Source organism: Mustela nigripes, chromosome 2 (genome assembly GCF_022355385.1).
Source record: "Mustela nigripes isolate SB6536 chromosome 2, MUSNIG.SB6536, whole genome shotgun sequence".
Taxonomy (NCBI): Eukaryota; Metazoa; Chordata; class Mammalia; order Carnivora; family Mustelidae; genus Mustela; species Mustela nigripes.
The window spans coordinates 21,683,455-21,696,667 of record NC_081558.1 but is presented as its reverse complement, the minus strand read 5'-3'; the positions used below and the strand labels follow the sequence as shown (position 1 = coordinate 21,696,667).

The 13,213-nt window shown below is 37.1% G+C and overlaps 1 protein-coding gene across 3 annotated transcripts in view; it reads left to right on the top strand.

Annotated features, from left to right (window-relative positions):
* Window positions 1-13,213, top strand: part of NEK4 (NIMA related kinase 4) — a 36,592-nt gene that overhangs the window by 16,220 nt on the left and 7,159 nt on the right. For all 3 annotated transcript variants that reach the window (XM_059389922.1, XM_059389924.1, XM_059389923.1), the window contains exons 10-14: window positions 217-283; window positions 1,035-1,144; window positions 2,239-2,327; window positions 3,760-3,965; window positions 4,415-4,548. In XM_059389922.1, the coding sequence (XP_059245905.1) occupies window positions 217-283; window positions 1,035-1,144; window positions 2,239-2,327; window positions 3,760-3,965; window positions 4,415-4,548 (606 nt within the window). The remainder of the gene's footprint in view (window positions 1-216; window positions 284-1,034; window positions 1,145-2,238; window positions 2,328-3,759; window positions 3,966-4,414; window positions 4,549-13,213) is intronic.

Here is a 13,213-nt window from a genome sequence, read left to right as displayed (position 1 = left end):
TTTTCCATTTGCCCTTCCGAAAATGAGTACTTCCCAGAAATAAGGGTTGTGATCATTCCTAGCTAGTAGTTGTGATCATTATGTGAATTGGTTTCACCAGATACTCCTTTAAAGACCTGTGCAGGGCCTGTCCTATAGTGCTGGATGAGACATCAGACATTGCAGCTGTTATAAAAATAGTGAGTAGGAGTGAAAGTAACTTTCTCTCTTTAAAAGGATCGACCATTATCAGCAAGAGAGAGGAGACGACTGAAGCAGTCACAGGAAGAGGTGTTTTCCTCAGGTAAAGCTTTCTCTTTCCTTCATCTATTGGAGGTTGTTGGTTTGGCTTATGGATATAACATTGGTTTTGACTGTGAGGTGTGAGGAATTTTCAGCATCAGTGATCCATGGGGGAAATTTTTGAAGATTTTTTGGAAGCATTTTTGAAATTTCTTGGGCTTTTGAAAAGAATCAGGATAGGTTGTTGGGTTTGGAACTTGTGTATCAGAGGAAGAGGTTAGTAAAAAGAGACCAAGAGAGCTTTGAGTGGCATTAACTCCTGAGAGATTTCAGACAGGAAATGGAGTGAGTGTTTAATGTGTTTCTGTGTTCAGATTCTGCTGGTCAGGAAGCGCTGTCTTCTCGGGAATAGAGGAACAAAGCTGGGAGAACGGTGCTGCCCTGGGTCAAAGGCCGTGATCATTCTTATTACTATAAAGATGGTACTAGCAGATTCTATTTATTGAGTGCTGACTGTCTCAAGCATTATGGGAAGCACTTTAAGAGCATTATCTCATCTTCTGTTTATGGTAACTCTCAAAGGTAGGCAGCATTGTCTGCATTTTGCAGCTGAGGAAGCTGAGGCTTGGAGAGGTTACATAACTTGACCAGGGTCACAGTGCTGGTGGACCTGGAACTATGGTTTAAAATGAGGTGTCAGACACTGGAGTAATGATGAATATGCTGAGTTACCTCTAGGCTCGCACTTGCTATAAAGCCCTCTTCTGAGGCCAGCCCACCACAGACAACTGTTGGGGTGCCCGCTTTTTCAGGCCCTTCAGTGAGGAGAGCTTCTCTGAGTGCATCAGGGCCAGGGAAACCACAAGAAGAAGGCCAGCGTGCCCCTGCCCGATGGTTGTCTCCTGACTGCACTGTGGCTCAGGTACGTTACACAGTCCCATGGAAAAGGGGGACGGGTCTGCATCTGGCAAGCCTGATACAGTAAACCTCATAAATGCCAGCTCCGTTGATTTCTGGGACAGCACTGCCTGAATTTACACTTTTTCACTCCTGATAAGAAAAAGAACTGGTGAATAATAACTAAAAAGGTTATTTTTGCTCCATTAAAGGAATGAGTTTTTAGGTGCTCTTATAAGCAGTTGGTAGCTTAGTTACTATCTTTTTTAGGTAGTCTTTACAGCAGGACTTCCCAAGGGTTTCCACTAGGTAACATTTTGCTTATAATGCTGTGCAATGAATATACCCGCCTGCCTGGCCAAATTTGAGTCTCATTTGCTTATCTTTGCCCAGTTTCCTGTTTTGTGTCTGAGTTCCTCCCCTAGGGAGGATGCAGGGGCAGCATCTAGTGGCTGAATGGGTAGTTGCAAGGTTTCCAACCTATGTTCATTTTCTGTCTAATGATACCCAGGGAATAACTATCCATTTTTCTGTATTGCAGTTTCTGACATTATTTCTAGGAACATATAATTATTTTAAAAAGATAGAAACTTCCTGCTCTTGCAAATAAGGAAGATTTGTTGCTTTAACAGTATTCTCTGAGTAAGTTGCTTCACTAATCAAGATACTCCTATCTTCCAGAATTGTAAGGTTTGCATGTAATTAAATCAAGCAATCCTTTAAGGTATTTTAACAAAAAGTCTCAGTTATAAGCAAACTGAGGTTGCTTTTATTGAGGTGGCATTTTATCTAGCCTAAAACCCCTTAGGTTACTAGCCCTCTGCTTAGGAGTGGAGTACCGGAACTCTTCCTGTGCTGTCTTCTGGAAAGGACATTTTTTCATAGCTGAGACTTCCCAGGGCCTTTTAAAACTTTACCTTAATGTTCTTCAGGGTTCACTTGTGAACTTTATGGGTGAATTGGGACATTGTTTAGGTAAAGTAACTTTTAGATTATTAGTTTCTTTGGTTAAATTGGACCCAGGTGCACACAGTATCTAGACATTGAATGTAAGAATGTTGCGTGTATTATGTTCTGGTTGTGTTGTCATGTGGAATTCTGTTTTTCCAAACATTAAAGGAAAGGAAACTCATCCACTGTCTGTCTGAGGATGAATTAAGTTCTTCTACAAGTTCAACTGATAAGTCAGATGGGGATTCCAAGGAACGGTAAGGTTCTTATTTTCTATCTCTTTTCATAAACAATTTCTACTTTGATTAGTCTTAAACGTGTATTCAGACCTGTAGTGCTGTCATTAATAACTTATAAATGGGTTTTGGTACATGTTAGAGCTAAAACTAATGAACACATCTCTTCTAATGAACACATCTGATTTCATTCAGAATTCTTAGAGAATATCTTCTTAGATCTATGGTTTATAGTTGCATCAGATTTGCAAAAATTTTGACTGTTACTTTTTGGAATTTTTTTGGACTCCCTCTTGCCTTCTAGAGGATTTTAAGTACATATATACTAGATTGTTTAAAGTTGTCCTATAGCTCACTGATGGCGTTCATGTTTTTTAGACTTCTTTTCTGTTTCATTTTTCATAGATTCTACTGCTATTTCTTTGGGTTCACTAATGTTTTCTTCTACAGCATCTAGTCTGCTTATCCTATCTCATGTATTCAACACAGTGTATTTTTTAATTTCCAGGAGTTCTATTTGGGTCTTTTTCTAACTTCCGTGCCTCTCCTTAATATGTTAATGCATTCTTCTACCTTGGAAATGTGGAACATATTTATAATAACCACTTTAATGTCCTTATCTACAAATTCTATCACTAGTATCCCTCTTGGGTCTGTTTCTATTACCTGATTTTTTTTCCTCTTCATAAATGTGTTTTATTTTCCTGCTTCCTTTCACGTCTGATATTTTTGAATGGATGCCAGACATTGTCAATTTTATCTCATTGGGGACTGAGATATTTTTTGTATTGCTTTAAATACTCTTTTTTTTTTTAAAGATTTTATTTTTATTTATTTGACGGACATCACAAGTAGGCAGAGAGGCAGGCAGAGAGAGAGGAAGGGAAGCAGGCTCCCTGCTGGGCAGAGAGCCTGATGTGGGGCTTGATCCCAGGACCCTGGGATCATGACCTGAGCCGAAGGCAGAGGCTTTAACCCACTGAGCCACCCAGGCACCCCATGCTTTAAATATTCTTAAACTTTGTACTTAAAAATAGTTGGGCAGAATTTATACATAGAACCTGGGGTTACTTTCTGGTCTCTCTTTTCTAAGATTTCACTCTCACTTTCTAATGGCTATGGTTGTCTTGAACTCTGTCCTTCGGTTTTGCAGGCCAGAAAGATTGGGTTTTCTGTTGTATTTTAGCGGCCTATGGCCTGCCCTTAGGCTCTAAGATGTTGATGCCCCTCCAGAACCTGCCTACAGGTTTTGTACATTCTCCATTGTCTTCACATCCTAGATTTTTGTATTTTGTTGAGTTTATACTTATTAATGGAAGTATCTCTGTAATAGCTTACTTAGTTATTTAGAAGCAGAGCTTCCTAAATGTTTTGTATCTAATTTTTTAATGAAAAATTCTCATAAAGCCAATGAAATCACAGGGGAGTGGGGAATTATTATTTTTTTCCCCAGGAAAGGTCATACAAATGAAATGAGTGACTTGGTGCAGTTGATGACTCAAACCCTAAAATTGGAGTCTAAAGAGAGCTATGAAGATCTCCTGGTTCCAGAACCAGTGTCAGAATTTAAACTTCATCGGAAGTACCGGGATACGCTGATACTTCATGGGAAAGTTGCAGAAGAAGCTGAGGATCTTCATTTTAAAGAGCTACCTTCTGGTGATCAGTTTATTCTTTTACAGCAAACTGGAGAGCATGCTTTTTGGAGAAATGTGTCACACCAAGAAGATAATGCTCCCCAAATTTTTTTCTTTTTTATTATTTTATTGTTTAGATAGCTCGATAAAAGGCATATCTTGTTTTATGCAGCAAGTTGTGTTCCTGAAAAGCTGCATTCTTTAAATAAATATAAATGCATATTTGGATTTTTCATGTGGCTCTTCCTGAAATTAGACAGTTGTGGATTTTAGATTTAGGAGGTGGTAATGAGACATGAGGCATAAGTTCATATATACATTTGCCATCATTAAGAATACATGAAGTTATTAAATCCAATTCTTGTCAAAGTGAAAAGAATCTTAAAATGACAACTTTTTTTTTAAAAAAAAACTTTATGCTGCAGTGTTGAAAGTATTTATTTTTTCCTGTTTTTGTTAATTGCTTTTTAGCTGTCATGCCAGGTTCTGAAAAAATCAGAAGAATAGTTGAAGTTTTGAGAGCTGATGTAATCCAGGGCCTGGGGATTCAGCTTTTAGAACAGGTGTATGATCTTTTGGAAGAAGAAGATGAATTGGAGAGAGAGGTGAGTGTCCCATTAGCTGTAACAGCTGCTTATATTATGGAATTCTTTTTTTTTTTTTTTTTTAAGATTTTTATTTATTTATTTATTTGACAGAGATCATAAGCAGGCAGAGAGGCAGGCAGAGAGAGAGAGAAGCAGGCTCCCTACTGAGCAGAGAGTCTGATTCAGGGCTCAATCCCAGGACCCTGAGATCATGACCTGAGCCAAAGGCAGAGACTTAACCCACTGAGCCACCCAGGCACCCCACTATGGAATTCTTTTTAATAGACTTTTGAAATATAATTAACATACTGTACATTTCACTCATTTAAAGTGTACCATTCAGTGGTTTTTAGTATGTTGACAGAGTTGTACAGCCATTACCACAACCAGTGTTAGAACATTTAATACCCCCAGAAGAGACTCTGTACTCATCACTCTCCATTGTCTACCAAGTCCTCTCTACCCTTCAGCAACCACTGATATTTCGATGTCTGTAGATCTGCCTATTCTGGACATTTCATTTAAATGGACTCATACAAAACCTGTGGTCTTTTGTGATGGGCTTCTTGCAGTTAGCATAATGTTTTCAAGATTCATCCGTGTTGTAACATAGATCACATTCTTCATTGTTTTATATGGTCAGATAATATTCCATTATATGGCCATACCACATGTTGTTTAACTGTTCTCTTGATTGTTCCTGTGCTCCTGAGGCCATTGCTTTTCCTATTCTCCCAGGGCTAGTTCCTAATTGGGTCATTTGCATTACATCGCACCTGCCTTATGGAAACTTTCAGAGTAGTGCCTGAGCAAACATTTTTTGACTAGGGTTATACTTCAGAAATATTTTATTTCTAGTTTTTTGGTGATAATAATAACAACAACAGGGGCGCCTGGGTGGCTCAGTGGATTAAGCCGCTGCCTTCGGCTCAGGTCATGATCTCAGTGTCCTGGGATCGAGCCCCGCATCGGGCTCTTTGCTCAGCGGGAGCCTGCTTCCTCCTCTCTCTCTGCCTGACTCTCCGCCTACTTGTGATCTTTCTCTCTGTCAAATAAATTAATAAAATCTTTAAAAAAAAAAAATAATAACAACAGTAAAGCCTTAAATTCCTGGAAATACAGTTGGTTCTCTACCAGTTTTTTATTTTTTATTTCTTATTTTTTTAAAAGATTTTATTTACTTATTTGACAGAGATACAGAGGGAGAGGGAACATAAGCAGGGGGAGTGGGAGAGGGAGAAGCAGGCTTTCCGCTGAGCAGGGAGCCCAGTGCAGGGCTCGATCCCAGAACCCTGGGATCATGACCTGAGCGGAAGGCAGATGCTTAATGACTGAGCCACTCAGGTACCCTATTTTTATTATTTTTGTTACATTGTCTCATTTTATTCAGATACCAGTCTAAAAACACATGGTCCAAGAACACTCAAACCAAGTATAGATAGATGTTAAAGACTGGTCTTTAAACATCATAGCCAGTGATGTCACACTTGACTATGATCTCACCAACATAAAACTACATCCACACCTCAGTGGCCACCAAACTATTCAGCAGAGCTTCCTTAACTGTGAGTTGTTGGAAGCTAATAGTCTGAACACTCTTGGTTATTTTTTCCAGCTCTGAATAGCTGTAAGACTCTCAGCAGTGATTGGTTGAAAGAACCAGCTCAACCTTGGCATACTGCCAAAATGTGGCCAAAGCTTTGAGTAAGTTGGTGTGCTGGGGCCTTCCTGCAAGGTTATGAACAAATTGAGCCATGTTCCAGGTTGGAAAGTCTGTTATCCTGGATGGCTGCTGAATATTACTTCTCCAGCAATTTAATAATAAATGGTACCTAAGTGTTGTTTTAATTTTTTATTTTAAAATAATTTTAGGGGCGCCTGGGTGGCTCGGTGGGTTAAGCCTCTGCCTTCAGCTCAGATCATGGTCTTAGGGTCCTGGGATCGAGACCCGCATCAGGCTCTCTGCTCAACGGGGAGCCTGCTTCCCCCTCTCTGCCTGCCTCTCTGCCTACTTATGATCTCTCTCTCTTGTCAAATAAATAAAATCTTTAAAAATAAAATAAAATAATTTTAGACTAATACAAAGCTGCAGAAAGAGTATAAAGAATTCCTCAATATTCCTCATCTGTATTTCCTGATATTACTATTCTGCCACTTTTGCTTCATTATTCTCTTTCTCCATATGTATAATTATTTTTCTATCCATTTGTGAGAATGTCTGTCCACCCCCAGAATTCTTCAGTGTATTTCCTAAAAACAAGAATATATCCTAATATGGGTGCCTGGGTGGCTCAGTTGGCTGGGTGGTTTGATTTTGGCTCAGGTCATGATCTCAGGGTTTGGGGATCAAGCCCTGCATCAGGCTCTACACTGAGTGCAGAATCTGCTTGTGATTCTCTCTCGAAAATAAGTAAGTAAGTAAGTAAATAAATAAATAAATAAATAGAATCTGTTCTTATAGAACTACAGCTCAGTGATCAAATTCAGAAAATTAACATAAACACAATACCATTATTGGGGTGCCTGGGTGGCTCAGTCAGTTAAGCATCTGCCTTTGGCTCAAGTCGTGATCCCAGGGTCCTGGGATTGAGCCCCACTTCAGGCTTTCTTCTCAGTTGGGAGCCTGTTCCTCTCTGTGTCGCTATCCTCCGCTTGTGCTCTCTTTCTGTCTAAAATAAATATATAAAATCTAAAAAAATATTTTAAAAAGTATAATACCGTTATCTAATTTACAGACCTTACTTAAATTTCACTAATTGTCATGCTGATATCCTTTATAGCAAAAGAAAAAAAATCTTTCTGTTCTAGGATTCAGTAGATTCAATTCATCAGGTTGAATGAAATAAGGATTACTGTTTTTAATAGATTTATTAAGATATAATTCACATACCATGCAATTCACCCATTTTAAGTGTATAGTTCAGTGGTTTTTTTTAATATATTCACAAATATATATTTGCTATCACCACAGTCAATATTAAATATGTTCGTCTCCTTAAAAAGAAACCTTGTACTTCTAGCTGTTGGCCCTCTATCTTCTCCTTTCAGTTCTAAAGAACCAGTAATCTGCCTTTTCTATATAAATATACCTATTCTGGACCTTTCATTTAATAGAATGGTATAAAATATGTAGTCTTTTGTGACTGGCTTCTTTCACTTAGCATAATGTCTTCAAGGTTCATCTGTATGGGAGCGTGTATCAATATTTCATTCCTTTTAATGGGTGAACAGTATTCTATTGTGCCACACAATATGTTGTTCAATCTTTTCATCAGTTGATGGACATTTGGGTTGTTTCCACCTTTTGCCCGTTGTGACTAAGTTTGGTATAAACATTGGTATACAAGCTCCTGTGTGGATTCAGTTCCCTTGGGTGTATAACTAGGAGTGGAATTGTTGGGTCGTATGGTAATTCTACATTTAAATGTTGGAGGAACTCCCAGATGGCTCTCCAAAGCAGCTGCACCATTTTACATTTCTACCAGCGTAAGAGGGTTCCGATTTCTCCACATCCTAGTCAACAGTTACTATTATCTTTTTGCTTATAGCCATCCTACTAGGTATGAAGTATTCAATGTGATTTTGATTTGCATTTCCCAGATGACTAATGATGTTGAATATCTTTTCATGTACTACTTTCCATTTGTATATTTTCTTGGGAGATATATCTACTCAAGATTTTTGCCAATTTTTAAATCGAGTTATTTATATTTTAATGAGTTGTGGAATTCTCTGTATATTCTAGATAGAAGTCTTATTATCAAATATATGATTTGTAAATATTTTTCCCGTTCTGTGGGAGTGGTAGAATATCTTTTTACCACCCCCCCCCACCTTTTTTTAAAATGGCCTGAAATCCTCACCTTTATTTCTTGGCTGGCCTCAATGGGAGTGGGTGGTTGGGGTGAATCTTATTGGTCTGCAAGCAGGTCCAGGTTCTCCCTGTGGGTGCTGGGGTGCGTGGGGCCAGCTTCTTCTTTGTAGGCCCCCAACTTTGGGATGCAATGGGTTTAGGCAGGGCCTTGCCCCCTGAATTTCTCCAGCTCCACCTTCAGCCCTAAGTTCATCTCAGGTGGAAAGTGCAGCCAGTGTTCCACCTCCTCTTCTTTTTACTTCCTTGATAGTGTTCTTTGAAGCATAAAAATTTTCAGTTTTGATGAAGTCCAGTTTATTTTTCTTTTGCTACTTGTGTTTTTGGTGTAATCGAAGAATCCCTTGTCAAATCCAAGATTATTTAGGTATACCTGTAGATTTTTCGCTATAAAACTATAAAAGTTTATAGCTTTAGTCTGTATATTTAGGTCTTTGATGTATTTGAGTTAATTTTTGTATATGGTTTAGAGTAAAGGTCCATCTTCATTCTTACGTATGTGGCTATCCCATTGTCTGACTCATTTGTTGGAAAGACTATTCTGTCACTTTGTAAAAAAAAAAAGTTGATCATATACACATCTGTTTATTTTTAGACTCTCAGTACTGTTTGTTTAATCTGTGTTTGTCCTTATGCTAGTCCTATACTGTTTTGTTAACTGTTGCTTTGTAGTAAGTTTTGAAATCAAGGTAGATGAGTCCTCCAACTTGGTTATTTTTCAGAATTGTTTGGCTATTCTGGGTCCCTTACAGTTCTATGAATTTTAGATTTGCTTGTCAGTATCTTCAAAGAAGCCAGCTGAGATTTTTATAGAGATCGCATGGAATATGCTGATTAATTTGTGGCGTATTACCTTTTTAATAAAATTAAGACTTTTGATTCATGAATGTGAGGCAATTTTCCATTTATTTAGATCTTAAGTTTCTTTAAAACATGTTTTACAGTTTTCAGAGTGTAAATTTTATACCCTGCTTATCAAATTTATTCCTGAGTATTTTATTCTTTTTGATGCTATTGGAATTTTTTTTTGATGCTATTGGAATTTTATATATTCATTTGGGATTGTTTCCTGAAAATGCATAGAAATAAATTTGATTTTGAAAATCTTCATCTTGTGTCCTGCAACCTTGCTAATCTTATTTACTGGGTTTAATATCCTCTTTTTTTTTTTTTTTTTAGAGTTTATTTATTTATTTGACAGAGAGAAATCACAAGGAGGCAGAGAGACAGGCAGAGAGAGAGTGAGGAGGAAGCAGGCTCCCTGCCGAGCAGAGAGCCTGATGCGGGACTCGATCCCAGAACCCTGAGATCATGACCTGAGCCAAAGGCAGCGGCCTAATCCACTGAGCCACCCAGGCGCCCTAATATCCTCTTTTTTTTTTTTTGTGGTGATGGACTCCTTGGAATTTTCTCTATATAATATCAAGTCATCTATGAAGAGAGTTAGTTTTACTTTCTAGTCTGGATACCTTTTACTTCTTTCCTTGCCTGTTGCCCTGGCTAGAAGCTCCAGTACAGTGTTGAGTGGACGTGGTGCAAGTGGACATCCTTGACTTTGTTTCTGATCTAAGAGGGAAAGCATCCAGTCTTTCACTATTAGTTGTCTGTGGGTTTTTATAGATACCCTTTATCAGCTTGAAGAAGTTTCCTTCTTTTTCTGGTTTGTTGAGTGTTTTTTTAAATCACAGAAAGCTATTGGGTTTGTCAGATGCTTTCTATTTTGATGATTATATGGCTTTTGTATTTAATTCTATTGACAGGGTGTGTTACCTTAATTGATTTTGGTATGTTAAACCATCCTTGCATTCCTGTGATAAACCTCCCTTGGTTATGTTGTATACTACTACTTGTATGACTTTGGAGTCATGTTTCTTATATTTTGTTGAAGATTCTTTTGTCTGTATTCTTATAAGATAATCCAGTTTTCTGTGATGTCTTTGGTTGTGTTATTGGGGTATAATGGGTTCATAGAATGAGTTGGGGAGTGTTCCCTGATCTTCTATGTTTTTTGGATGAGTTAGTGAATAAGTGGTTTTAATTCTTTAAATGTTTGATATAATTCACCAATGAAGGCATCTGGGCCTGGGCTTCTCTTTGTGGATAGTTTCTTGATTATGAATTTAGTGTCTTGTTATACTCAGATTGTCTAATCTTCTGTTTCTAATTTTGTGTCTTACTAAGAATTTGTCCATTTCTTAGTGTGTAATTATAATAGCAATCCCTTTAAATCTTTTTTATTTCTGTTAAGGTTGGTTATTTAGGAGTGTGCTGTTTAACTTCCACATATTTTTGTTTCCCCAATTTCATTCTGTTATTTATTTCTAATGCATTTTATTGTGGTTGGAGAACATACTAATTATTTTTATCCTTTTAAATTTATTGCACTTTGTTTTATGGTCTAGCATATGGTCTAACCTGGAAATTTTCCATATGTGCTTGAGAAGAATATTTATATTCAACTCAACTCTTGTTGTGGGGAGTATATTTTAGATGTCTGTTAGTTTTAATTCTTGTTTGTTTATAGTATTGACCAAATGGCTTATTTCCTTGTTGATGTTCTGCCTGGTTGTTTTTCCCATTACTGACAGTGGAGTCCTGTGTCTCCACGATGTCACTGATGTCTCCAACTACTGTTGAATTTCCTCCTTGATTTCTGTCAATTTTTGCTTTCTGTATTTTGGTGCTTTGATTAGGTATATATATGTATTTTTGATTAAGTATTATATATTTATAATTGTTATATCTCTCTGATGAATTGACTTTTATCGTAAGATTTTCTTCTTTATCTCTAGTAACATGTTTTTGTTTGAAAGTCTATTTTAGCTGATATTAGTATAGCCACTTAAGCTTTCTTTTTTTTTTTTTTCCACTTAAGCTTTCTTATGGTTGCTGATTTCATGGTTTATCTTTTTCTGTCCTTTTACTTTCAGTCTGTTTGTACCTTTGATCTGTTATGTGTTTCATGTAAATACTATGTATGGTTGGATCTTGTTTTCTTATACACCCTAACATTCTGCTTTTTGATCAGATTGTTTAATTCATTCACATTTAATGTTAATACTGATAGAGTTGGATTTATGTCTCCATTTTACTTTTTGTTTTATATATGTCTCATTTTTTTGGTTCCTGTATCTCTACTTTACTGCTTTCTTTTGCATTTAGTGAAAATTTTCTAATGTAGCATTTTAAAATGCTAGGGTAGCATTTTAATTCCCTAAATAATATTTTTCCTGTATATTTTCCTTTCCTTTCTTTAGTGGTTGCTCTAAGGCTTATCATATACATCTTAAATTATCAGAATCAACTTCAGCTTTATACTCACTTAATTCCAGTAAGACATAGAAGTGTTATTCCTATTCCCTTTTTCCCTTTGTTGTGACATCATTTTATATATCATACATGCCATATTAATGTTACAAAACCAACACTGTCTTTCTATAATTATTTCTTTATATGATTTTATGTCTCTTGAAGTTGAAAGAGAGAGGAAAGTATGTGTTTGTAATTTTTTCTATAGTAACTTTGTTATTTATTAATTTTTGTGTCTCTTTGTTTATTCCTGTGGATTCAAGTTACCATCTGGAGTCATTTCCTTAGCCTAATACAGCTTTGCTGCAACTCAACTCATCTCTTTCATGGTGTTATTGGCAAATAGATTACATTTCTATATGTTAAAGGCTCAACAATAAATGATACATCCTTTTAAAAAATTGTTTTAAAAAATTAATCATTTTAAAACATTAAATTATTTAATTTGTGTTGTTATAAACTTGTTGCTTATTTAATTGTAGTAAAATGCACATAATTTCAGATTTACCACTTTAACCATTTTTAAGTGTTTGGTTCAATGGCATTAAGTATTACCATTGTAACAACATCACTATCTCTAATCTGAATTTATACCAGTTTATGTTCATGTTCAATAACATAAAAAACTCTGCTTCTTTAAAGCTCTGTACCCACCCTTTTCAGTTACTGATGTTACAAAATTACATCTTTATATATTGTGTGAATCCAAAACCATAACCTAGGGGCGCCTGGGTGGCTCAGTTGTTAAGCGTCTGCCTTTGGCTCAGGTCATGATCCCAGCGTCCTGAGATCAAGGCCCATATCAGGCTCCCTGCTTAGCGGGGAGCCTACTTCTCCCTCTTCAGCTCCCCCATACTTATGTTCCCTCTCTCGCTATCTTTGTCATAAATAAAATCTTAAAAAACAAAAACAAAAACATAAACTAGTAATTGGCCTTTTTAGTGCATTGGTCTCTTTAATTTTATAGGAAACAAAGTTACAATAGTGCTAACTTTGAGACACAATTTTTTGAATGTATCTCTCAATACATGTAGAAAACAAAAGTGGAATTACACACTGTTACATAATACTAACTTTGATAACTGCTCACATATCACCTTTACTGAGATCTTTGTTCATACAGCTTTGTGGTACTGTCTGGTATCCTTTCATTTCAACTTAACAGGATTCCCTGTAGTAGTTTTGTAGACTGGGTCTGGCGGTAACAAATTCTTCATCTTTTGTTTATTTAGTAATATCTTAAGTTTTCGCTTACTTTTTCCCCTCGGTTTTATTGAGATATAATTGATATATGTCGGACTCCGGTAGGTTTTGCGGGCCGACAGGCACGAGGAGAGCGTCCGGGCCAGCCGGTAGCTCCCCTTGGGGCTGAGCGTGTCGCGAGTCCAGGCGCATTAACGAACCACACCAGACTCGGGGGATCTGTCGAAGCAGGATCTCACTTTATTGAGCGGGGTTGCAGCTTATATTGGGTAGGGGATGGGAAATGAGGTCAGCGGGGAG